General features: G+C 39.0%; 2 protein-coding genes across 18 annotated transcripts in view; both read left to right on the top strand.

Annotated features, from left to right (window-relative positions):
* LOC129030866 (E3 SUMO-protein ligase RanBP2-like) overlaps positions 1 to 14,898 on the top strand; it is a 40,078-nt gene extending 25,180 nt beyond the window's left edge. Inside the window, exons 13-20 of one of the 3 annotated variants that reach the window (XM_054476655.2) lie at positions 634 to 795; positions 1,062 to 1,199; positions 1,460 to 1,606; positions 2,546 to 2,725; positions 2,820 to 2,903; positions 6,079 to 6,214; positions 9,774 to 9,868; positions 10,916 to 14,898. In XM_054476655.2, coding sequence (XP_054332630.1) covers positions 634 to 795; positions 1,062 to 1,199; positions 1,460 to 1,606; positions 2,546 to 2,725; positions 2,820 to 2,903; positions 6,079 to 6,214; positions 9,774 to 9,868; positions 10,916 to 14,269 — 4,296 coding nt within the window. In that variant the 3' untranslated portion in view covers positions 14,270 to 14,898. Of the gene's footprint in view, positions 1 to 633; positions 796 to 1,061; positions 1,200 to 1,459; positions 1,607 to 2,545; positions 2,726 to 2,819; positions 2,904 to 6,078; positions 6,215 to 7,609; positions 7,775 to 9,773; positions 9,869 to 10,915 lie in introns of those variants that run through there. The other 2 variants (XM_054476656.2, XM_054476657.2) reach the window with 2 other exon arrangements.
* LOC129030871 (DNA-binding protein RFX8-like) overlaps positions 14,768 to 24,242 on the top strand; it is a 103,048-nt gene continuing 93,573 nt past the window's right edge. For 12 of the 15 annotated variants that reach the window (XM_054476684.2, XM_054476690.2, XM_063649150.1 and 9 more), the window contains exons 1-3: positions 14,768 to 14,900; positions 23,333 to 23,439; positions 23,903 to 24,067. In XM_054476684.2, coding sequence (XP_054332659.1) covers positions 14,804 to 14,900; positions 23,333 to 23,439; positions 23,903 to 24,067 — 369 coding nt within the window. In that variant the 5' untranslated portion in view covers positions 14,768 to 14,803. Of the gene's footprint in view, positions 14,901 to 17,344; positions 17,850 to 23,319; positions 23,440 to 23,902; positions 24,068 to 24,242 lie in introns of those variants that run through there. The other 3 variants (XM_054476692.2, XM_054476687.2, XM_054476686.2) reach the window with 3 other exon arrangements.

Here is a 24,242-nt window from a genome sequence, read left to right as displayed (position 1 = left end):
AGCCTTTTGAACAAACTGACACTACAGAAGAGGCAGGTTTCAGCTATCTAAAAATGGTAACTGTTAAAAAGTAGTTTGGATTGCTACGTTAGGGTGGTATCATTAGAAGCGTTTAAAAGTTGAGTGTAGAGGCTGGGTGCGGTGGCTCATGCCTGTAATCCCAGCATGTTAGGAGGCCGAGGTGGGCAGATCACAAGGTCAGGAGATCGAGATCATTCCTGGCTAACATGGTGAAACCCCGTCTCTACTAAAAATACAAAAAAAAAAAAAAAAAAAAAAATTAGCCAGGCGTGGTGGCAGGCGCCTGTAGTCCCAGCTACTTGGGAGGCTGAGGCAAGGGAATGGCGTGAACCCAGGAGGCGGAGCTTGCAGTGAGCCAAGATCACGCCACTGCACTCCAGCCTGGGCTACAGAGCGAGACTCTGTCTCAAAAAGAAAAAAAAGTCAGTGTAGAATGATCACTGGTATTAAAGTGGTTTAGTTATTACAGTATTTGGAAGCTGAACAAGTGACTATTGAGGTACCATTTGGTTTTGACTTGAAATTTGAGCCAGTTCTTACAACTTGTAAATGAACTTCAGATCTAATCATGCGTGTTCCTTAAAGTTGTGTGCTTTTAACTTTCTTTTTTAGGGCAGCGATCTTAATTCTTTTTATGATCAACGAGAATACATAGGGAGAAGTGTTCATTATTGGAAGAAAGTTTTGCCATTGTTGAAGATAATAAAAAAGAAGAACAGTATTCCTGAACCTATTGATCCTCTGTTTAAACATTTTCATAGTGTAGACATTCAGGTAATAGAGTTCCTTTATGAATTTATTGGAGATGGGAATTTCCAGTTTATAAACAAAGACATGCAGCTATAAACTGCTTAAATTAATTGCCTTGTTATTTAATGGTAATCTTGTTTTCTAAATTCACTAGCTCTCACAAATAAGATATGACAGAGAAGAGTAATGAGATGTTTGTCTCTTAAGATCACATAAAATCTTTGGAAAATCATTTGGGTTTTATATTCTGAGTATAAACAATTTGACTAAAAACTATTCTGTGTGTTTAGGCATCAGAAATTGTTGAATATGAAGAAGACGCACACATAACTTTTGCTATATTGGATGCAGTAAACGGAAATATAGAAGATGCTATGACTGCTTTTGAATCTATAAAAAGCGTTGTTTCTTATTGGAATCTCGCACTGGTAAGTAGATGTGGTACTTGAGCTACAAGTTTTATTTATTTATTTATTTATTTTTAAAAGATGGGGTTTCTCTGTTGGCCAGGCTAGAGTGCAGTGGCACAATGTTGGCTCACTGCAACCTCTGCTTCTCAGGCTCAAGCGATTCTTGTGCCTCAGCTCCCGAGTAGCTGGGATTACAGGCATGAGCCACGGTGCCTGGCCAAGCTAAAAGTTTTTTGTTTTAAAAACCTAATGATTTCATAAAAGCACTATTTGTATAGATTTTTCACAGGAAGGCAGAAGACATTGAAAATGATGCCCTGTCTCCTGAAGAACAAGAAGAATGCAAAAATTATCTGAGAAAGACCAAGGACTACCTAATAAAGATTTTAGATGACAGTGATTCAAATCTTTCAGTGGTCAAGAAAGTAAGTAGCAGGTTGTTGTATGTACGTTCTTACTGATAACCCACTGGTCAATGTTTTTGCGTTGGTCTTATATTTTGGTAATTTCAAAAATACTCAGTAATATGTTGTTACTAATGCACAGAAGGGATGTGTGTGTCTAAATGCTTATATTTGCTTGCTTTGTCTTAGGTTTGGTGTGTCTTTTTAAACTTGGGAATCTAGGTATATGCTCTTAAAAAGTACTTCTTGGGGAATTAGAAAAGATTTCTAAGATCAGACATTGATTTTGTTATCTTAGCAGTGTAATCAAAACAAATATAGCCTCAGGACTGATTCTTAATGAACTTTGCTGAAATTGAAAGTTGTTGCTGACATCTTAAGAGCATTTCTTCTCATCCTCATCAGCCATTATGAACGCCCTTGTTTTCTTGCTGTCAGCTGTTTGAGATTGTCATGATGATGTTAAATTATGTTCAGTCTTCTGAGTGTTTTGTTGATTAATTTGTGTTACTACTCTTTTATTAGGATTTATGTTGTCTGGTGTATTGTAGCATCTGTATTTCTGTCACCATTGAAAATCAGTTAGAAAACATCAGTAACTTATTTTGTTCACTTGGAAAAGCTTTCCAAGTTAACATTCCTCTACAGTTATCATGGTTAACAGAAGTAATAGAAAGAGCATGGACTTTAGAATCAGAAGATGTTAGATTGTACAACACTTTTCTGTGTTCATGAAGAAAAAAATTATAGAATAAAGACAAAAAAATAAAAATAATAATACAAAACAACAGAAAAACAAAGAAAAAAGATAATTAAAAAACATTTTCACGTGTATTATTATTTAAAGTGTAAAGTGCTTATTAAAGTGACAAAAATGTAAATAAGATAAAATATATCATTTTAGAGTTTTTACTTTTGGAATTTTTTGCAAACGAAAGCCCTTAATTAATGTCTTTTTAGTTGCCTGTGCCCCTGGAGTCTGTAAAAGAGATGCTTAATTCAGTCATGCAGGAACTCGAAGACTATAGTGAAGGAGGTCCTCTTTATAAAAATGGTTCTTTGCGAAATGTAGATTCAGAAATAAAACATTCTACACCATCTCCTACCAAATATTCACTATCACCAAGTAAAAGTTACAAGGTAAACAGGAAAGAATGGAATCATTTCATTGTGAAATTGTTTCTGTTCTAAGTGTTTTAAATGCTGTTTTGTTATTTTTATTTTTTTTTTTTAGTATTCTCCCAAAACACCACCTCAATGGGCAGAAGATCAGAATTCTTTACTGAAAATGATTTGCCAACAACTGAAGGCCATTAAGGTAAGTCACTTAATTTCTCTAGCTGTACTTTTTATTCCAAGATTCCTTCCCTGGCCACTCTCTCACTTTTTTTCTGAAGCTGGTCAAAATGTCCCCCTGCCATCCAAATAGTATGGCAAGGGGACATTTTGGTCTTTTTTTTTTTTTTTAAAGACAGGGTCTTCTTCTGTTGTGCAGGCTGGAGTACAGTGGTATGATCACAGCTTACTGTGGCTTCCACCTCCTAGCTCAAGAGAGCCTCTTGGCTCAGCCTGCCACGAAGCCAGGACTACAGACAGTCACACGCCACCAGGCCCAGCTAATTGTTGTATTTTTTGTAGAGACAGGATTTTGCCATGTTGCCCAGGGTGGCCTTGAACTCCTGGCTCAAACAGTCCTCCTGCTTCAGCCTCCCAAAGTGCTGGGATTGCAGGCGTGAGCCACTGTGCCCAGCCTACATACCTCGGTCTTGACACTTTACCATATTTTGTTTTGTTTTGTTTTGAGATGGAGTCTCACTCTGTTGCCCAGTCTGGAGTGCAATGGTGCGATCTTGGCTCACTGCAAGCTCCACCTCCCAGGTTCAAGCGACTCTCCTGCCTCAGCCTCCCGAGTAGCTGGGATTACAGGCACCCGCCACCACGCCCAGCTAATTTTTGTATTTTTAGTAGACACAGAGTTTCACCATGTTGGCCAGGCTGGTTTTGAACTTCTGACCTCAGGTGATCTGCCTGCTTTGGCCTCCCAAAGTGCTGGGATTACAGGTGTAAGCCACCACGCCCAACCCTTTACCATATTTTTGAAAGTACTTTATGTGTCTCTCTCGTCATCTTCCACAAAATTTGAGACCTTCAAAGGTAGAAACTGTTTTATTTAAAATATAAGAGTTCCTGGCACAGAGAAGTTTCCTGAGTGATCGAACTGCTACACTGTACTAATCATACTCTGGTCTATGAGTTCATTCCCAGATTAGCTGTGGATTACATGTGTTTCAAATGTATAGCTAGGAATTGAAAAGCGGTCTGAGCTTCAAAAAGTCCTACTATATTTTAATACTTCCATATGAATTTGACTTAATTATGTAAGGAAATAGTTATGTATATATATCTTATTTTAACAATAGGGTTCAAAGGAGCTTGACTTTTTTGGAATTGGAAATAAAAGTAGGTTCTTTCATGCTTATCAGGCAAGAACTAAATTACTCATACTGCTAAAGTTACATCAAAGATATGCTGATGTGTGGCGATTATTACAGTGTGATCAGCAGTATTTGCAACTTAAGAGAATACTATTTGGTGGGGAAGACATTTTTGAATTTGCACAAAAATTTTGAATGTTAATTCTGTGTAGTCGTGGCCTATGACAATTACATACAATTTTGACTTAACATACAGGTTTCAGGCTCCCAGCATTGTATTCTGTGGAAGTATAGTGGAGCACTAGTCCATGAGCTTGAAAAGCTTGGTACTAGTACTGACTCTGCCATTAATTAATGATCTTGGGCCAGTCACTTCCTTTGTGACTGTTTGGCGTCTTATCTTTAAAAACGAGAGAATTATTGAAGCCAGTTCTCATCACATTGAATGTTAAAAATTACAGTTACAGCAGTGATTGCAAATTCAAAGCTCTGGTGCGGATACCAACAGTGACCATAAAGTTTTCTAGGTGATTCCACTAGTTTCTTATTTCTTGGATGTGTATGTGTAGCATCTGGACTAGGCACTGTAGATGGATGAGTGGGGGAAATTTTATTTAGCTTGAAAATTGAGATGGTTTTGGACCTCATGGTTAGGTCTTTCTGGGAAATTTTTATTTGAAACACTTGTGGAAAAAGAAAGCCGACATGCTAGATCTGTCCCTGACCTCACTTGTTAGAAGTGGTCGGATTCCTGGGCTGATACAGAGAAGTTTGAAACTTTTCAAAATTTACCTGTTTTCTGATACCACTACAATTTCTTTGGAAAAACAATTTCCTGTTAAGTGTCTGTTTTGTAAGGGGACATTTTGTAGGTTCTAGGGTTGGGTATGGTGCTGTCATTTAGTTTTCTTCAGCAGAGATCAGGTAGCCACATAGCTACACTAGACGGCATTGTATCTATCTGCCGTCTTGTCAAGGCAGCAGAGTTGGGTTAAGAAACCATTTTTGGAGTCAGATCTGGTTCAAATTCCAGCTGTTATTCCCTGCATCCCTTTCTCTCATTTTAAGATAGGAGCTAATATTGTTTACCTAACAGTGTAGATAGTATAAGAATTAAGAGTTTAAGTGCGTTGGACATATCATTATATACATAATAAATTTCTCTGCAGCTGCTACTTTTTTCCCTTTCCTGGTGGAGCATTTGAACATCACCTTGAGAATGAGTTGTATTTTGTTTCAGCACGGGGTTAAGTGAAAAGCTAATTTGGGGAGGTGATTTGGAATGTCAGGTAGTCCAGATTGCAGTGTAGAAAGAACACACTGAAAGGATGGTCAGTGTAATGTTAGAGGACTGTGAAAGTTGGGGAAAGAAATTTAGTTTCTAGGTACTTGTTTTTTTGAGCAGGGAATTGTCTTGGCTGGAGGTGAACATCAGAAAGGTTAATGTAGGCAAGTGTAGAATGGAAATGAAGGTGTGATCATTTAGGAGGTTATTTGTTTAGGTGAGAGAGTTAATGAATTAGGTTTTGTATTAATGAATGAAAATGGGAGCAGATAAATTTTTAACAAATTAAGAATCATATTTTAAAATCAGCACCAGGTACCTAGAACTCATTGGCAAATAGAAACTTTCAAAAGATATAATCAGGTCCGGGCATGGTGGGTCACACCTATAATCCCAGCACTTTGGGAGGCTGAGGTTGTGGATCACTTGAGGTCAGGAGTTCAAGACTAGCCTGGCAAACATGGTGAAACCTCATCTCTACTATTATACAAAAAATTAGCCGGGCGTGCTGGCTGATGCCTGTAATCCCAGCTACTCGGGAGGCTGAGGTGGGAGAATTGCTTGAGCCCAGGAGGTGGAGGTTGCGGTGAGCCAAGATTGTGCCATTGCACTCCAGCCTGGACGACAGATCGAGACACCATCTCAAAAAAAAAAAAAAAAAAAAAAAAAAAAATCAGTTATTTAAATTTAAAAGAGTAAGCTTTCCCAGCACTGTTTCTGGCATGATATAATTAAATGTTTAAAATTATTTGATTTTTTTTTTCTTCCAATAGAAAGAAATGCAGGAGTTGAAACTAAATAGCAGTAACTCAGCATCCCTTCATCGTTGGCCCACAGAGAATTATGGACCAGACTCAGTGCCTGATGGATATCAGGGGTCACAGACATTTCATGGGGCTCCACTAACAGGTGAGCTGGCAAGTGGATAATTGCATATTTTAGTAAAACTACTTTACTTCCCTGTTTTAAGTAGATAACTTGTGAAATCACCTTATTTATATATGTTTGTTAATATACATGTCAACGTCTGTTTATATATTACTTCAAAAGCTGTATTTGGTGTTAACGGAGATTTTTATAACCCCAAGCAGAAAAAACGAGCTGTATGTGATCACATGTATATAAAGGCTTAAAGAACACTTAATCCACACCTCAGATGAGCTGAGATGAGATTATTCCTTAAATTGAAAAATGTTAATGAATAGAGTTATGCACTAAGAAATGCTTAATTAAGAACCTACACCTCTGGGGAATTATTTTGATGATAATGATGAGAGGCAGGACATTATATAGGAAATCTTACTTAATTTGAAATATTATGGTTATATAAAGAAAGAAAAGGAGTTTGGACCTGAATCATACTGGGTTTTTAAGTTCTGCTCTATCACTTACTATAATAGCTGTGTAAGTTAACCTGTCTGAAATGTGGAGATAATACTTGCCTTACATAATTACTATGAGCATTTGTGTATGTGCAGGTGGGCGTGGGTGTGTATCAGACATTTATTAGAGTATACAGTAAATAGTTAATGAACTAAGGTTACTAATAGTGTTTACTGTGGGTTGGCTATGTGCAAAAGTGCTTTGTGAATGTAATTTTATTTAATTACAGTAACTTAGAATGGCCGGTACCATTATTAATCCCTTTTTTATAAATAAAGAAATGGGATAAAGAAAGGTTAGGTAGCTTACTCATTATTATACAGCTAGTTATTGATAGAGCCAAGATTCACACTCCAGTGGTGTAACTCCAAAGCACTTGCCAGTATAATACATTGCTCCCAGGCAGCCAGAAATAACAAAATTGTTCCTTTTACATACGACAGACTTCTGAAATGGTAGTAGTAGTGCCCTTTTTTTTTTCTCTTTTTAGCCCAGGAAAGATTTAGAATCAAATCTAGTTTAGATTAGCACATTTGTGTGATGGTTCATATAGTTAAGGCAACCCCACTAGCCTTTTGTGATAGTATCTTCTCAACACAAGCAAAATAACAAAATCTTTGTGAAGTCAAGCTTATTAAATGTCATAGTCATAGATAAGTATATGAAATGTCTAACGTTCAAACCTTGTTTACTTAAAACCTTATACATCATATAGGTCCTTGTAAGAGGATAAACGAACTGGCTAGCCTTTTCTGGGGCTTTTTTAGTGATGTGTGCAGTCAGTTATTTGGTGCCTTGTGGGTCATGTTTCCATTTCTTCTGTGTACAGGCATAAAAGGCCTTCTGTTCTTATACAAGCATGTAAATACAACATTCCCATTGTCTCATTTTATTCTTGCAATGACCCTATGAAATGTGTAGAAGCAGCACATCCTCATTTTACAATTGAGAAATATGGAGACTCCAAATGGATTATTTACAGGTTCACAAAACAGCTTTGTGGCACTGAAAGGGCGAGAGCCAAGATCTCCTGATTTCTGTTCCTGTGTTCATAGATTCTTTTTCCTTAATAAAAGTAAACATATATCAAGATGGTCCTTGTTTTTTTTAAAGTAAGATGATTAAAATTAAAGATTAATGAGCTCATAGGAGATACTCAGAAGTACTGAACAGGGTGAAGAAAACTAAAAACTAACCACCTTATTAACATTTCTTATATTTGAGAGCATTTCCTTCTGGTTCTTTCTCTATACATATAGTATTTTTTATGAGATTGTTACCATGTTATTATGTTGCGTGTAAATGAGCTAGCCTGTTTTTTAAATGTTACTTTAGTTCTGAGCATTTTTAAACTTAAATGTTTTTTGAATATTAATGAGTTCATGGTATCCCATCACATGGAAGTACTGTAAATTCTGTTCCTTTATGTTGTTTCTGGTTTATGCCATTACAAATTCTAGGACACTGTCCTAGTTTTGTAGGGTATTCAAAATATTCAGTTTATGCTCTTACCACTAGTATCTGATAGTGCCATCTTCGCACTTTTGCTAATGCTGACTTACTAGTTTATAAAATCCTTTGCCAATTTGTAGGAACAAAAGTGATATCAATTTTTAAGGTTTTTTAATACTAGTCGTGCTCAACAATTCATGCAAATGGCTGTTGGTAGTTTTGCCATCTTCAACGTGGGTACCTTCCAGTTGTTTGGTTTCTTGGTAAAACTCACACACAACAGTTGGAGAAGAATTTGTATATCAACATGAATGTTAATGTGATTTTTTAAAAGCCAGCGAACACATTTGTGTTCCTTGTGAGATCCTTTGCATGAATTTGTCAGGTAATTTTTTTGACCTGAACATTCTCATAATAGCTTCAGTTTGCACAATGCAACCTCGTCATTTTGCGGATTTTCAAGGCTCACTTCGAAAACATGTTCCTTGAGGCCTATTATATTTCTTTCCTAAATTGTCTATTCATATGGTGCTTTTAAAAATTAGATTACTTTTAGTAGATTTATTAGAGCTCTTTAGTTTTTTTCCGCACAGTTTAGAGTCAGTAGTCAATTAAAGTCCCTACTTAAACTTCAGACTAAGATTTTTTTTTAAATTTAAAATTATATTTTTTCTTTTTGCTTTCATGTAGACAGACATCTTGCAAGACTTTAAGATTCTTGGGCCATTTCTGTCAGGTTGTTCTGTGTTCTGTGCCTGCTTCCTCCCCATAGTAATTTCAAAATAGCTATCCTCACCTCTGTTAGGTTTCCAAAATCAAACTTGGGCTTCTGGCTAGCCTTTTCTCGGTCTTGATTTTTCAGTGCTTTCCAGAGGCAATTGTTTGGAACCTCTTGGCACAGTTTCTGTTTCTTCTTCCATGTACAGGCATAAAAGGTCTTTTGGTTGTTTTCTGGTAAAACTATCATAAAACTGTTCAAGCAAATGACTATTGGTAGTTTTGCCGTTAACATGGGTGCCTTCTAGTCGTTTTGTTTCCTGGTAAAACACACAAAACAGAGGAGCAGATAGTTTGTACATCAGCATGAGTGTTGATGTGCTTTTTATTTTAAGCCAGGGAACACATTTTATGTTGTTGATGACATCCTTTCCATGAATTTGTCAGGTGATTTTTGAGCTGAACATTCTCAGTAATAGCTTTAGTTTACAAAATACAACCTAGTCTTTCTGCAGATTTTCTAGGCCCACTTCAAATGCATTGACCATCAGATGGCATCTTGGTTCCTTACGTCCTTTCTGTGACTGAATGTCCATAATTCCACATCATACTGATCTTTCTTAGAAAAGGCAACAGTTACTTTCTTCTTTATTCCTTTTTTAATGCTTGTGAGGTAGTTGTTGTTGTTGATCACAGTGATGCTATTCTCTTATTCTTCATGTCATATTTAGCAATTTTTTTCTAGTTTGTCATTTGATAATCTTGATTGGTGTATTTTGATGTACAGAAATTTAAAATTTATGTAGTTAAATCTTTCTTTAATTTCTATTGCTTTTGTATTTATAGCTCTTGCCTAGTCTTAACTGTAGTATAGACTTTAACAGTGTTTTCTTTCTTTTCTTTTTTTTTTTTTTAGTTGCAACTACTGGCCCTTCAGTATGTTATAGTCAGTCACCAGCATATAATTCCCGGTATCTTCTCAGACCAGCAGCTAATGTTACTCCCACAAAGGTAACAAAGGAATAATTTATACATTTATAATTATTTCCTTTTTAAATTGTTTAGGGTTCCTTCAAATAAATTCAAGAGAGCAGTAGTTCAGTATTAAAACTTTTATGTCCCTTAAAATGTAGATATTTTAAATTTATCTCCAAATACAGAAATTATACTTCTCAGTCACCTTATTTTTGTGTTACAATAAGTGTGAATATTTAGAATATTTTAAAAATGGGAGTGGTGGTGGTGGATCCTTCATCATTCTGTTTTAACAGAAATAGAACTGTAATGCCCTTGCTGACCCACTATGTGGTAAGTACTTTCAGGCCTGATACAGCTATATGTATAACAATTGATTGAAGACTCAATATTACAGTGGTAGTTGAATGTGACAGCTTTGAGGACAGAGTGTTGGGGTGCATTTAGACCCTTGCTCTTCTGCTTATTTTGACCACAGGCAAGTTTCTTAACCTCTCAATGCATCAGTTGCGTCATATGTAAAATGAGGATAATAATAATACCTTAATTCATAGGGTTTTTGGGGATATTAAAATGAGATAATAATGTAAAGTGCTTAGAACAGTGCCCAGCTGGCACATTAATAAATGCTCAATGAATGTTATCATCATCATCATCATCATCATTATTGTTAACATCATTTGATAAATTGTTTAGGAATGAAGAAGGTATTTATTTTACGACTTTAGCTGTAGATTTTAAGATGCTATAATTAATTTTCATTATATGCCAAGTATATATGCAAGTATCTTTGTAGTAATGTGGTTTTCTCTTAACCTACTTATGCCTAGCGCTCCATTATTGGAACACTAAGCTTATGGGAGTTATTTATATCCTACTGCTCAAGGTCATTGCGAAGGTCTGATTTTTCACACAGAAAATTTGCAGCCTCTGGCATAAACGGGTTAATGATGTGTACTACATCCCCTAATGAGATCTTCTTCACTTCATATTCATGTTTGAAGTTTGTGAGAATTGGTTTGCATTTAGTTATCTGTAGTTTTGTAGACAATCTACAAAATGTTTTAACTTTCTGTCTTTTAGGGCCCAGTCTATGGCATGAATAGGCTTCCACCCCAACAGCATATTTATGCCTATCCGCAACAGATGCACACACCGCCAGTGCAAAGCTCTTCTGCTTGTATGTTCTCTCAGGAGATGTATGGTCCTCCTGCATTGCGTTTTGAGTCTCCTGCAACAGGAATTCTATCGCCTAGGGGTGATGATTCCTTTAATTACAATGTTCAACAGACAAGCACAAATCCACCTTTGCGAGAACCAGGATATTTCACAAAACCTCCAATTGCAGCTCATGCTTCAAGATCTGCAGAATCTAAGGCTATAGAATTTGGGAAAACTAATTTTGTTCAGCCCATGCCGGGTGAAGGAATAAGGCCATCTTTGCCAACACCAGCACACACAACACAGCCAGCTCCTTTTAAATTTAACTCAAATTTCAAATCAAATGATGGTGACTTCACGTTTTCCTCACCACAGGTTGTGACACAGCCCCCTCCTGCAGCTTACAGTAACAGTGAAAGCCTTTTAGGTCTCCTGACTTCAGATAAACCCTTGCAAGGAGATGGCTATAGTGGACCCAAACCAATTCCTGGTGGTCAAACCATTGGGCCTCGAAATACATTCAATTTTGGAAGCAAAAATGTGTCTGGAATTTCATTTACAGAAAACATGGGGTCGAGTCAGCAAAAGAATTCTGGTTTTCGACGAAGTGATATGTTTGCTTTCCATGGTCCAGGGAAATCAGTATTTGGAACACCCACTTTAGAGACAGCAAACAAGAATCAGGAGACAGATGGAGGAAGTGCCCATGGGGATGATGATGATGATGATGACGGTCCTCACTTTGAGCCTGTAGTACCTCTTCCGGATAAGGTTGAAGTAAAAACTGGTGAGGAAGATGAAGAAGAATTCTTTTGCAACCGCGCGAAATTGTTTCGTTTTGATGTAGAATCCAAAGGATGGAAAGAACGTGGGATTGGCAATGTAAAAATACTGAGGCATAAAACATCTGGTAAAATTCGCCTTCTAATGAGACGAGAGCAAGTATTGAAAATCTGTGCAAATCATTACATCAGTCCAGATATGAAATTGACACCAAATGCTGGATCAGACAGATCTTTTGTATGGCATGCCCTTGATTATGCAGATGAGTTGCTAAAACCAGAACAACTTGCTATTAGGTTCAAAACTCCTGAGGAAGCAGCACTTTTTAAGTGCAAGTTTGAAGAAGCCCAGAGCATTTTAAAAGCCCCAGGAACAAATGTAGCCACAGCATCAAATCAGGCTGTCAGAATTGTAAAAGAACCCACAAGTCATGATAACAAGATAAGCAAGGCTCCAAAGAGGGGATTTGAAGGAATGTTCATCAGGAAAGGACAGTGGGACTGTAGTGTTTGCTGTGTACAAAATGAGAGTTCTTGCTTAAAATGTGTGGCTTGTGATGCCTCTAAACCAACTTATAAACCTATTGCAGAAGCTCCTTCAGCTTTCACATTGGGCTCAGAAATGAAGTTGCATGACTCTTCTGGAAGTCAGGTGGGAACAGGATTTAAAAGTAATTTCTCAGAAAAAGCTTTTAAGTTTGGCAATACAGAGCAAGGATTCAAATTTGGGCATGTGGATCAAGAAAATTCACCTTCATGTATGTTTCAGGGTTCTTCTAATACAGAATTTAAGTCAACCAAAGAAGGATTTTCCATCCCTGTGTCTGCTGATGGATTTAAGTTTGGCATTTCGGAACCAGGAAATCAAGAAAAGAAAAGTGAAAAGCCTCTTGGAAATGATACTGGCTTCCAGGCTCAGGATATTAGTAGCCAGAAGAATGGTCGTGTTGTGATTGTTGGCCAAACAAGTAGCACGTTTACATTTGCAGATCTTGCAAAATCAACTTCCAGAGAAGGATTTCAGTTTGGCAAAAAAGAGCCCAATTTCAAGGGATTTTCAGGTGCTGGAGAAAAATTATTCTCATCACAATGCGGTAAAATGGCCAATAAAGCAAACACTTCTGGTGATTTTGAGAAAGATGATGATGCCTATAAGACTGAGGACAGCGATGACATCCATTTTGAACCAGTAGTTCAAATGCCTGAAAAAGTAGAACTTGTAACAGGAGAAGAAGATGAAAAAGTTCTGTATTCACAGCGGGTAAAACTATTTAGATTTGATGCCGAGATAAGTCAGTGGAAAGAAAGGGGTTTGGGGAACTTAAAAATTCTCAAAAATGAGGTCAATGGCAAACTAAGAATGCTGATGCGAAGAGAACAAGTACTAAAAGTGTGTGCTAATCATTGGATAACGACTACAATGAACCTGAAGCCTCTCTCTGGATCAGATAGAGCATGGATCTGGTTAGCCATTGATTTCTCTGGTGGTGATGCCAAACTAGAGCAGTTGGCAGCAAAATTTAAAACACCAGAGCTGGCTGAAGAATTCAAGCAGAGATTTGAGGAATGCCAGCGGCTTCTGTTAGACGTACCACTTCAAACTCCCCATAAATTTGTAGATACTGGCAGAGCTGCCAAGTTAATACAGAGAGCTGAAGAAATGAAGAGTGGACTGAAAGATATCAAAACATTTTTGACAAATGATCAAACAAAAGTCACTGAGGAAGAGGATAAGGGTTCAGATACAGATGCAGCCAGTGCCTCAGACACAACAATAAAACCCAATCCTGAAAACACTGGGCCCACATTAGAATGGGATAACTACGATTTAAGGGAAGATGCTTTGGATGATAGTGTTAGTAGTAGGTCAGTACATGCTTCTGCATTGGCAGGTAGCCCTGTGAGAAAAAATCTTTTCCGCTCTGGTGAGTCAACAACAGGATTTAACTTGAATTTGAAATCTGCTTTGAGTCCATCTAAGTCTCCTGCCAAGTTGAATCAGAGTGGGACTTCAGTTGGCACTGATGAAGAATCTGATGTTACTCAAGAAGAAGAGAGAGATGGACAGTACTTTGAACCTGTTGTTCCTTTACCTGATCTAGTTGAAGTATCCAGTGGTGAGGAAAATGAACAAGTTGTTTTTAGTCACAGGGCAAAACTCTACAGATATGATAAAGATGTTGGTCAATGGAAAGAAAGGGGCATTGGTGATATAAAGATTTTACAGAATTATGATAATAAGCAAGTTCGTATAGTGATGAGAAGGGACCAAGTATTAAAACTTTGTGCCAATCACAGAATAACTCCAGGCATGACTTTGCAAAATATGAAAGGAACCGAAAGAGTATGGGTGTGGACTGCATGTGATTTTGCAGATGGAGAAAGAAAAGTAGAGCATTTAGCTGTTTGTTTTAAACTACAGGATGTTGCAGACTCGTTTAAGAAAATTTTTGAGGGGGGAGGGGGGAGGGATAGCATTGGGAGATATACCTAATGCTAGATGACGAGCTGGTGGGTGCAGTGCACCAGCATGGCACATGTATACATACGTAACTTACCTGCACATTGCACACATATACCATAAAAGCAAACGTATAATAATAATTTTTTTAAAAAGGGTAATTAAATTAGAATAAATAAGATAAGAATATGTTCTTTTTGGAAAGCTTAAAAAAATTTTTTTTTTGATGAAGCAAAAACAGCCTAGGAAAAAGATTCTTTGATAACACCTCATGTTTCTCGGTCAAGCACTCCCAGAGAGTCACCATGTGGCAAAATTGCTGTAGCTGTATTAGAAGAAACCACAAGAGAGAGGACAGATGTTATTCAGGGTGATGATGTAGCAGATGCAACTTCAGAAGTTGAAGTGTCTAGCACATCTGAAACAACAACAAAAGCAGTGGTTTCTCCTGGATTTAGTTTTAATGCACCTTTGAAAAGTAACAATAGTGAAACTAGTTCAGTATCCCAGAGTGGATCTGAAAGCAAAGTGGAACCTAACAAATGTGAACTGTCAAAGAACTCTGATATGGAACAGTCTTCAGATAGCAAAGTCAAAAATCTCTTTGTTTCCTTTCCAACGGAAGAATCTTCAATCAACTACACATTTAAAACACCAGAAAAGGGTAAGTACTTTGTTGTTAAGTTAAGCACAGTTTTTCTTTCAATGTTTAGCTTGATGCAGACTCTTTGTAGGATACTAATGTTGGGATATAAATGATGCTTTGTGAACACCCCCAAAATATTTGAGCAATTTTTTTTTCTCCCTTAATAAGTTCACGGTGATGTTTCAAAGAGCAAGAGAACTTAGTTTAAGACGTTTCAGTAACTGGAAGATACTTCTATCATGCTAGGGCAGAGCAAAAGAACTCAGTACAGTATACGGACTCATGCTTGAATCATGCGCATTAACGTGAGTCTTTTTTTAAAGTGTTCATTTTCATTTGTTCAGTTTCTTTTGTCACTCAGAAAACATGATATTGAGGCTGGGCACGGTGGCTCACTCCTAGAATGCCAGCACTTTGGGAGGTTGAGGTGGGCAGATCACTTGAGCTCAGGAGTTCGAGACCAGCCTGGCCAACATGGTGAAACCCTGTTTCTACTGAAAATACAAAAATGAGCTGGGCATGGTGGTGCATGCCTATAATTAGCAGCTACTCAGGAGGCTGAAGCAGGAGGATCGCTTGAGCATAGGAGATGGAGGTAGCAGGGAGCTGAAATCATGCCACTGCACTCCAGCCTGACTGAGTGACTGAGTGAGACTTTGTCTCCAAAAAAAAAAAAAAAGAACATGATATTGAGATGTTCTCATTTTATATGTTGTATGTCAGTCTTGCTCATTTATTAAATGAGCGAAGAATGAAACTACAGGGATAAATGAATATGTAAGACAATCAGATTGGTGGTATAAATTGAGGGATTCTGGCTTTTTATGTTTTAAAAGCATATTCATTTTGTTTCCCAAAATGTTAAAAAATATTCTTTATTTTCTAGGATTTAATTTTAGCCTTTTTAAATCTAATCCCATGGCCTTTTGGACTAGCACCCCTTCCTCACAGCCTGAGAGCAAAGGTATAGAACTAGCATTCTCAGTATGAGATAACAGCAGTTTTTAGCAGGTGGTAGCTCTTAGCAAAGTATTAATAACTGTGGCTGTATGAAATTAAGTACTTAGCACTACAACATGCATGTTAAAGAATGCCAGTTTAAGCAAAGTACCTTTTGACTGGTGGCATGACACCCTTGTTGGTTTGTTTTTTTAAAATGTACTGGGATGCTGATTTGTAATGTACTTCATTGCTCTGTTATTTCAGGTCTGCTCAGTGAAGACCTATGTTTTATCTAATGTTTATCTTTAGCCACTAACGTCTGCCAGTATTCAAATGTAGTGGCAACGGCATGTATACAATATGGAAGAGTGTCCCTGTAGGGCTGTTCTTTTGTGCATGGTTTAGAAAAATGTTGTATTTGAAAATGGACCCCATTTTTAACAGCCAGCATTCTACGGCTTGCATATTATATGTGTTGCACAGATCATTTTTAGAAGTGTGGCTACTAGAGTGGAAGAAGAAGTGGGATCTGTTGAAAGCCTTCAAGAACAGGTTAGGGAAGTGAAATCTCACCATTAGTGACCAGTAACACATCTTAGCCATGCCAAACAAGTACAATGATAAAGTAACAATCTCTGAATTTTCTTTTTTAAGTATACCGGTTTTATTACTAGCTAAGGTAGCTCTTAATCTTTTATTTTTAAAGATACAGTCTTTGAGAAATGTGAAGTGTTAACTTAAAAGTGGATGTATACTTGCGTATAGTTTCTGTGAGCTCTGGGTTAGAAATCCCTGACCTAAAAACGAATGTGCCTATACACTACTGTAGAACATAGAGCCTTATTCTGTTTTGAATCTGATAATGTCATTGTCCCAAGGGACCTTAGAAATGAAGACTTTAGACATGAGTAAACTGAGGCCAAGAGAGGCTATCTGATTTACCCAAGGTGTCTTTACTGAGTAATAGCAGAAGTGGAACAAGAATCTGTATCTTACGGTGTACTGTTATTTCTCCTAGCTAGGAAATGATACTAATTTTTTGTTTATAATGAAGGAGAGGGGCCCTCCCCCTCCCCCTCCCTCTCCCTTCTTTGGTCTCCCTCTCCTTCTTTTTTCGGTCTCCCTCTGTTGCCGAAGCTGGACTGTACTGCCGTGATCTTGGCTCGCTGCAACCTCCCTGCCTCAGGCTCCTGTGACTCTCCTGCCTCGGCCTGCCGAGTGCCTGGGATTGCAGGCGCGCACCGCCATGCCTGAATGGTTTTAGTATTTTTGGTGGAGACGGGGTTTCGCCGTGTTGACCGGGCTGGTCTCCAGCTCCTGGCCTCGAGTGATCTGCCTGCCTCGGCCTCCCGAGGTGCTGGGATTGCAGACGGAGTCTCGCTCACTCAATGCTCAGTGCTGCTCAGGCTGGAGTGCAGTGGCGTGATCTCGGCTTGCTACAACCTCCACCTACCAGCCTCCTGCCTTGGCCTCTTAAAGTGCTAAGGGTACAGCCTCTGCCCCGCCGCCACCCCGTCTAGGAAGTGAGGAGCGTCTGCTTGGCTGCCCATCGTCTGGGATGTGAGGAGCCCCTCTGACCGGCCGCCCCATCTGGGAAGTGAGGAGTGCCTCTGCCCAGCTGCCATCCCGTATAGGAAGTGAGGAACATCTCTACCCGGCCGCCCATCGTCTGGGATGTGAGGAGCGCCTCTGCCTAGTCGCCCAACGTCTGGGAAGTGAGGAGCGCCTCTGCCCGGCCGCCCTGTCTGGGAAGTAAGGAGCGCCTCTGCCCGGCCGCCCCGTCTGGGAGGTGAGGAGCACCTCTGCCCAGCCGCCACCCCATCTGGGAGGAAGTGAGGAGCACCTCTGCCCGGCCGCCCCGTCTGAGAGGTGAGGAGCGCCTCTGCCCGGCCCCCACCCGTCTGGGAGGAAGTGAGGAGCACCTCTGCCCGGCCGCCCCGTCTGGGAGGTGAGGAGTGCCTCTGCCCGGCCGCCCCCTCTGGGAAGTGAGGAGCGCTTCTGCCTGGCTGCCACCCCGTCTGGGAGGTGAGTAGCGCCTCTGCCCGGCCGCCCCCTCTGGGAAGTGAGGAGCGCCTCTGCCTGGCCGCCACCCCGTCTGGGAAGTGAGGAGCGCCTCTGCACGGCCGCCCTGTCTGGGAGGTGTACCCAACAGCTCCGAAGAGACAGCGACCATCGGGAGCGGGCCATGAGGACGATGGCAGTTTTGTTGAAAAGAAGGGGGGGAAGTGTGGGGAAAGGAAGGAGAGATCAGATTGTTGCTCTGTCTGTGTAGAAAGAGGTGGGCATAGGAGACTCCATTTTGTTCTGACTAGGAGAGATTCTTCTGCCTTGGGATGCTGTTGATCTATGGCCTTTCCCCCAGCCCCGTGCTCTCTGAAGCATGTGCTGTGTCAACTCAGGGTTAAATGGACTAAGGGCGGTGCAAGATGTGCTTTGTTAAACAGATGCTTGAAGGCAGCATGCTCTTTAAGAGTCATCACCACTCCCTAATCTCAAGTACCCAGGGACACAAACACTGCAGAAGGCCGCAGGGACCTCTGCCTAGGAAAACCAGAGACCTTTGTTCATGTGTTTATCTCCTGACCTTCTCTCCACTATTATCCTATGACCCTGCCATATCCCCCTCTCCAAGAAACACCCAAGAATCATCAATAAATACTTCATAAGAAAAAAAAAAAAGTAAGGTGGGAAGGGAGAAGAGAGTGAGTGGTAATCAGGCAGGATTTGATGAAAAAAAAAAAAATCCCACAGCAGGCATAAAATCCAATCTTAGGAAGCACTTAAATGAGAAGTTTTGGCACTTAATGAAGAAAACTGCAAAACTTATATAGGATGACTGTTATTTGAACTATCAGTTCTCAGATTGGTTTATAAATTCTAAGACAAATTCGTTAAAAATTGTAGAGTTTTTTTGGCTGGATCTTGAGAGAATTCTAAGTTTTAAGTAAAAAACTAGCAAGAGTAGCTAAATTTTTTGTAAATGAAAAAAGTGACATCCTACTGAAAGAGACACTAAAACTTATCACAGTTACAGTAATGTGGTAGAATTCTGATGCAAGAATGGTACAGATTAATGTAGCAGAAGAGAGTGATACTTCCGCATAACAACAAACAGGTGCCAGGCTCTCTTCTAAGCACTTTACATATCTCAATACACTTAATTCTCAAAACAACCCCCAAGTATATTAGCATCAACACTTTACAAGTGAGGACTCTGAGGCATAAATAGATGAAGGAACTCAAAGTCACAGACTCAGATTTCTTAAGAAACCTCAGGGTCACAGAACAAGTAACAGAGCAGAGCTGAAATTTTAATTCAGGGAGTCTCGTTCCAGATCTATTGTTTCATCAACTAAGCTATACCATCTCAGTAAAGTTTGAAACAGAAACCAATGAAGAAAGAAATTCCTTCTAAGGAATTAGGTTTTTATTTCACTCCACATAGCAAAATGTATTCTGGATGGGTTAAAAAATTTTGTGAAAAATAGTTTTTAAAAACCTGGAGTGAAGTACTTGATCTTTTTTTTAACTGACTTCTGGATACAAAAGACTTTTTCAAACTTTAGATACTAAATTTAGGCCAGGTGCAGTTGCTCACGCCTGTAATTGTAGCACTTTGGGAGGCCAAGGTGGGTGAGTCACTTGAGGCCAGGAGTTTGAGATCAGCCTGGCCAACACAGCGAAACCCTGTCTCTACAAAATATACAAAATTTAGCTGGGCATGGTGGCACACACACTCATGGTGACTGTAGTCCTAGCTACTCGGATGGCCGAGGCACGAGAATCACTTGAACCTGGAAGGTGGCAGTTGCAGTGAGCGGAGATTGTACCACTGCACCCCTACCTAAAGTATTTTGACAAATTACAAAGGAAAAGATTGATAGATTTAACTACTTGAAATTGATATGTCTGGTCTACCTCTGGAAGAAATTAATAGATTATAGGGTCTCTTAAAATGTAAAGAAGCAAGTTCCTCATGTAACTTGCTCTTATGAAGAAGCCCATATATAAATTTTAAATGGGTTTTTTAATGGATTTATAAGATCTTTATATATAAGCATACTAATTCTTTGTCATGTATAAATTTAAATTTTCAAATTTCATTACCATATTTTCATATGTAATATAAACTTACGTATAAAAATGTGACAGGATTTAAGGTAGAACCAGAGGTGCTGAAATGTTTATTAATGTTGATCACTTTTAAAAACACATATACCTATGCTCTATTAGGTTCTTCAGGATGCATCATTATAAAGATACTGAGTAATTTTTGGAGTTTGTTAATTTGGCTAGTTTTTTAGTGTTCATATCACTTGTAATAACTTGTATCGGTTTATTAAAAGATCTGAACACACAGGAGTCCTAGAGGGACAATAATTTGTAATTATTCAGATGTTTAGAAGTGTCTACCCTGCATAAGGAAAGTAGACTCTTGTATGCATGGCATTCGTTTTTGTTCCAAGACTCCCCTTAGGAATAATACTTGATTAAAATCAGAATTTCCCAAAGGGAGCCATTATTTATTACGCCTTGGCATAGCAATTCAGTTTTTACAGCTATTGACAGCAATTGGAACCAGAATGAGTAAAAATGAAGAGGGCCAGATAGAGACTAAGAGGATAAATATCTCTGATTTCTAGAGGAGCCTACCCAAATACTAAACAAGCACAGAATCTTCTTTCTATGGAAAAGAAAAGACCCTAGTGATACCTCAACCCTGTATGCATGTGTGCCAAGAAGTAGCAAACTCATAAATAAACATAGAAAAACATACTTTGGGAGGCCATAGCTTGAGGATTGCCTGAGGTCAGGAGTTCGAGACCAGTCTGGCCACATGGGGAAACCCCATCTCTCCTAAAAAATACAAAAAAAGTAGCTGGACATGGTGGTTGAGGCAGGAGAATTGCTTGAACCAGAGAGGTGGAGGTTGCAGTGAGCTGAGATCGCGCCACTGCACTCCAGCCTAGCGACAGAGCGAGACAACGTCTCAAAAAAAAATAGAACATAAGCCAGATTCTAGATTCCCAAGTCTTGTCTTCTGCCACTGAAACCACTAAATGGACAGACTATAAAATCAAAATTCAGATTGTAACAGTCAGCCACCAGTTGAGTCAAATAATTGACCATATGTAAATGAGAATTAGAAACAAAAGTGCGTTAGTCAAGGATCTGATCTGGGAAGCAAGAGCCGGGCATGGTGGCTCACACCTGTTATCCTAGCACTTTGGGAGACCTAGGCAGGCAGATTGCCTGAGCTCAGGAGTTTGAGACCAGCCTGGGCAACATGGCGAAACCCTGTCATCTACTAAAACTGCAAATATTAGTTAGCTGTAGTGGCACACACCTATAGTCCCAGCTACTTGGGAGGCGGAGGGAGGAGAATCGCTTGAACCCAGGAGACAGAGGTTACAGTGAGCTGAGGTTGCACCACTGCACTCCAGCCTGGGTGACAGAGCAAGACCCCATCTCAAAAAAAAGATTTCGCAAGCACGATCCAAAAGAGCATAAATGCCACACAAGACCCAGCAGAGGCCGGGCTCAGTGGCTCATGCCTGTAATTCCAACACTTTGAGAGGTTTGAGGCATGCGGATCACCTGAGGTCAATTCAAGACCAGCCTGGCCAACACGGTGAAACCCTGTCTCTACTAAAAATACAAAAATTAGCCGGTTGTGGTGACACATGCCTGTAATCCCAACTACCCCGGAGGCTGAGGCAGGAGAATCATTGGAACCCGGGAGGCGAAGGCTGCAGTGAGCCAAGATCGCGCCACTGCACTCCAGCCTGGCAACAGAGCGAGACTCTATCTTAAAAAAAAAAAACCACCAGAGAAGCCTGTGGAGGTGAGCCAAGGACACAAGAGGTCCAGGTCCACAGGAAAGCCACTGCCAGGCTTCACAGTCCTCTTGGTTAATGTCGTTTCTGTTTTACGCATAATATCTCAGTGGAACTTCCAAATATAAACTTTGCAAGGAAACATAAACAGTGTGCTAGCAATAAAACCACAATTAGATACCACCTCACATCAGTCAGGATGGCTACTATTAAAATGTCAAAAAAATAACAGGTGCTGGTAAGGTTGCAGAGAAAAAAGGAACACTTACACTTTTGGTGGGAGTGTAAATTAGTTCAGCCATTGTGGAAAACAGATCCCTCAAAGACCTAAAAACAGAAATACCATTTGACCCAGCAATCCCGTTACTGGGTATATACCCAAAGGAATGTAAGTCATTGTGTCATAAAGTCACATGTACGTGTATGTTCTCTGCAGCACTATTCATGATAGCAAAGACGTGGAATCAACCGAAGGGCCTGTCAGTGGTAGACTGGATAAAGAAAATTGGTATATATACACCATGGAATACTACACAGCCATAAAAAAATATGAGATTATGTCCTTTGCAGGGACATGTATGAAGCTGGAAGCCACTATCCTTAGCAAACTAATGCAGGAATGGAAAACTAAATACCACATGTTCTCATTTATAAGTGGGAGCTAAATGATGAGAACACATGGACACATACAGACGAGCAACAGACACTGGGGCCTAACAGAAGGTGGAGGGGTAGGAGGAGGGAGAGGATCAGAAAAATAAGTAATGGGTACCAGGCTTAGTACTTGGATGGCGAAATAATCTGTTCAACAAACCCCTGTGACACAAGTTTGCCCTACATAACAAACCTGCACATGTACCCCTGAACTTAAAAGTTAAAAAATTTTTTTAAAACACCATTTTGCTAGTAATTTTGCAGGCACATTTATGGGAAGAAAATAGAAGTTTTCCAGAAACAAAGGCAAAAACAGGATTTATAAGGAAGGAGAGAGAAAAAGAACTACATGCAATCTCGAAACTGAATCTCATTTACATATTTTGGTGGATAACCTAATTAGCTTGTGTGTGGCAAAAAAGTCTGATCATTCTGTCCTTCAGTAGGCCAACTAGGAATATCAAAGAAAATTCAGTTGGCTTTGGATTCTTCAGGAAATACTGAAAGTGTCACTGCAGAGTGTGAGAGACTAAATCTATGAATGTCTTCCAGTGTTCTTTCATTAACACCTTTACCTTATATTAGGTCAGGCCTGGAATATTTCTCTCATCAGAATTCTTCAGGTAGAGTTAGGTATCCAGGTTAAACTTTTTATCCTCTGTCCTTAAATTGTGTTTATTAAACGTTTTATCTATCCTTAAATTGTGGTTACATTTCAGAAGTTCGTTTTTGTTAATGAGTAGAATATTTAACCTTGGAGCTATTATATTGTTTATATTTAAAATTTTCTTCTCCTTTCATATGTTTCCGCCACCCTCCAATACTAAAAGTTACCCAAAATATGCTAATTTTATTACCTAATGCCAGTTAGGTATTCTGTTCAACTTGGGTAAATATTTTAAGCATCCGGAATGGACTCATGAATCTTAAGGTGGCTTGATGATGAAGTCTGACCTGTTGAATGCATAATAATATGCCAAAGTTAAATCCTTCTTTTATTGAAGAATCTTTTATTAGAATATGAAAAGCAGTCAGAGCAACTGGATGTGGAAAAAGAACGTGCTGATAATTTTGAGCATCATATTGAAGACCTTACAAGACAATTAAGAAATTCGACTTTGCAGGTAATTTTTTAATAAATCCAAAAATGAAAAGTATAACAGGTATATTTTAATCTCAATACTTTTTGCATAAAAAATTAAATATAGTCGGAAACAGAATTTATTCCCCCCCACTTCACCCTCCTTCCCACTTAGGAGAGAAGAATAAGACGAAACAGCTAGCAACTATCTTGCTTATTATTCTAATCTCAGTTCCCCTAGAGAATTGTTTGTTTGTTTGGGGGTTTGTTTGTTTTTCATTTCTGCTCTTTGCTCTGCCAGTGCAACCTGATCTCTTGTAAGGTTTACCATATTAGTATTTCAATGACAGATTTTAAAACTGATTCTTAATATTATTCTGTAGCATGGACTTAGAAATCTTCATTTGTCACACTATGCCAATATTCTCATTAATGTACCTGTTCATTCTTCCTCTGCTGTATATGTTTTCTGCATGTTTATAGTAATGAATCATGTGTCATTTCAGTGTGAAAAAATAAATTCTGATAATGAAGATCTCCTGGCTCGTATTGAGACACTACAGTCTAATGCCGAATTATTAGAAGTACAGATTTTAGAAGTCCAGAGAGCCAAAGCAATGATAGACAAAGAATTAGAAGCTGAAAAACTTCAGAAAGAAGAGAAGATAAAGGTAAAAACAATCCTGTGAGATTGATTCACATATATATGATGCATTTACCAAAATATTATTTAAATGAAGGGAAGACTTACTAAAGAGTAGCATTTATGAATACAGCAGAGTTCATTAATTCCTTAATACCAACCATAAATTTGAGAATCCATGCTGTGATTTGGGGGTGTATACA

The sequence above is a fragment of the Pongo pygmaeus genome, chromosome 12 (assembly GCF_028885625.2).
Source record: "Pongo pygmaeus isolate AG05252 chromosome 12, NHGRI_mPonPyg2-v2.0_pri, whole genome shotgun sequence".
Taxonomy (NCBI): domain Eukaryota; kingdom Metazoa; phylum Chordata; class Mammalia; order Primates; family Hominidae; genus Pongo; species Pongo pygmaeus.
The sequence above is the reverse complement of the archived record's forward strand: the minus strand, read 5'-3'. Positions and strand labels throughout refer to the sequence as shown.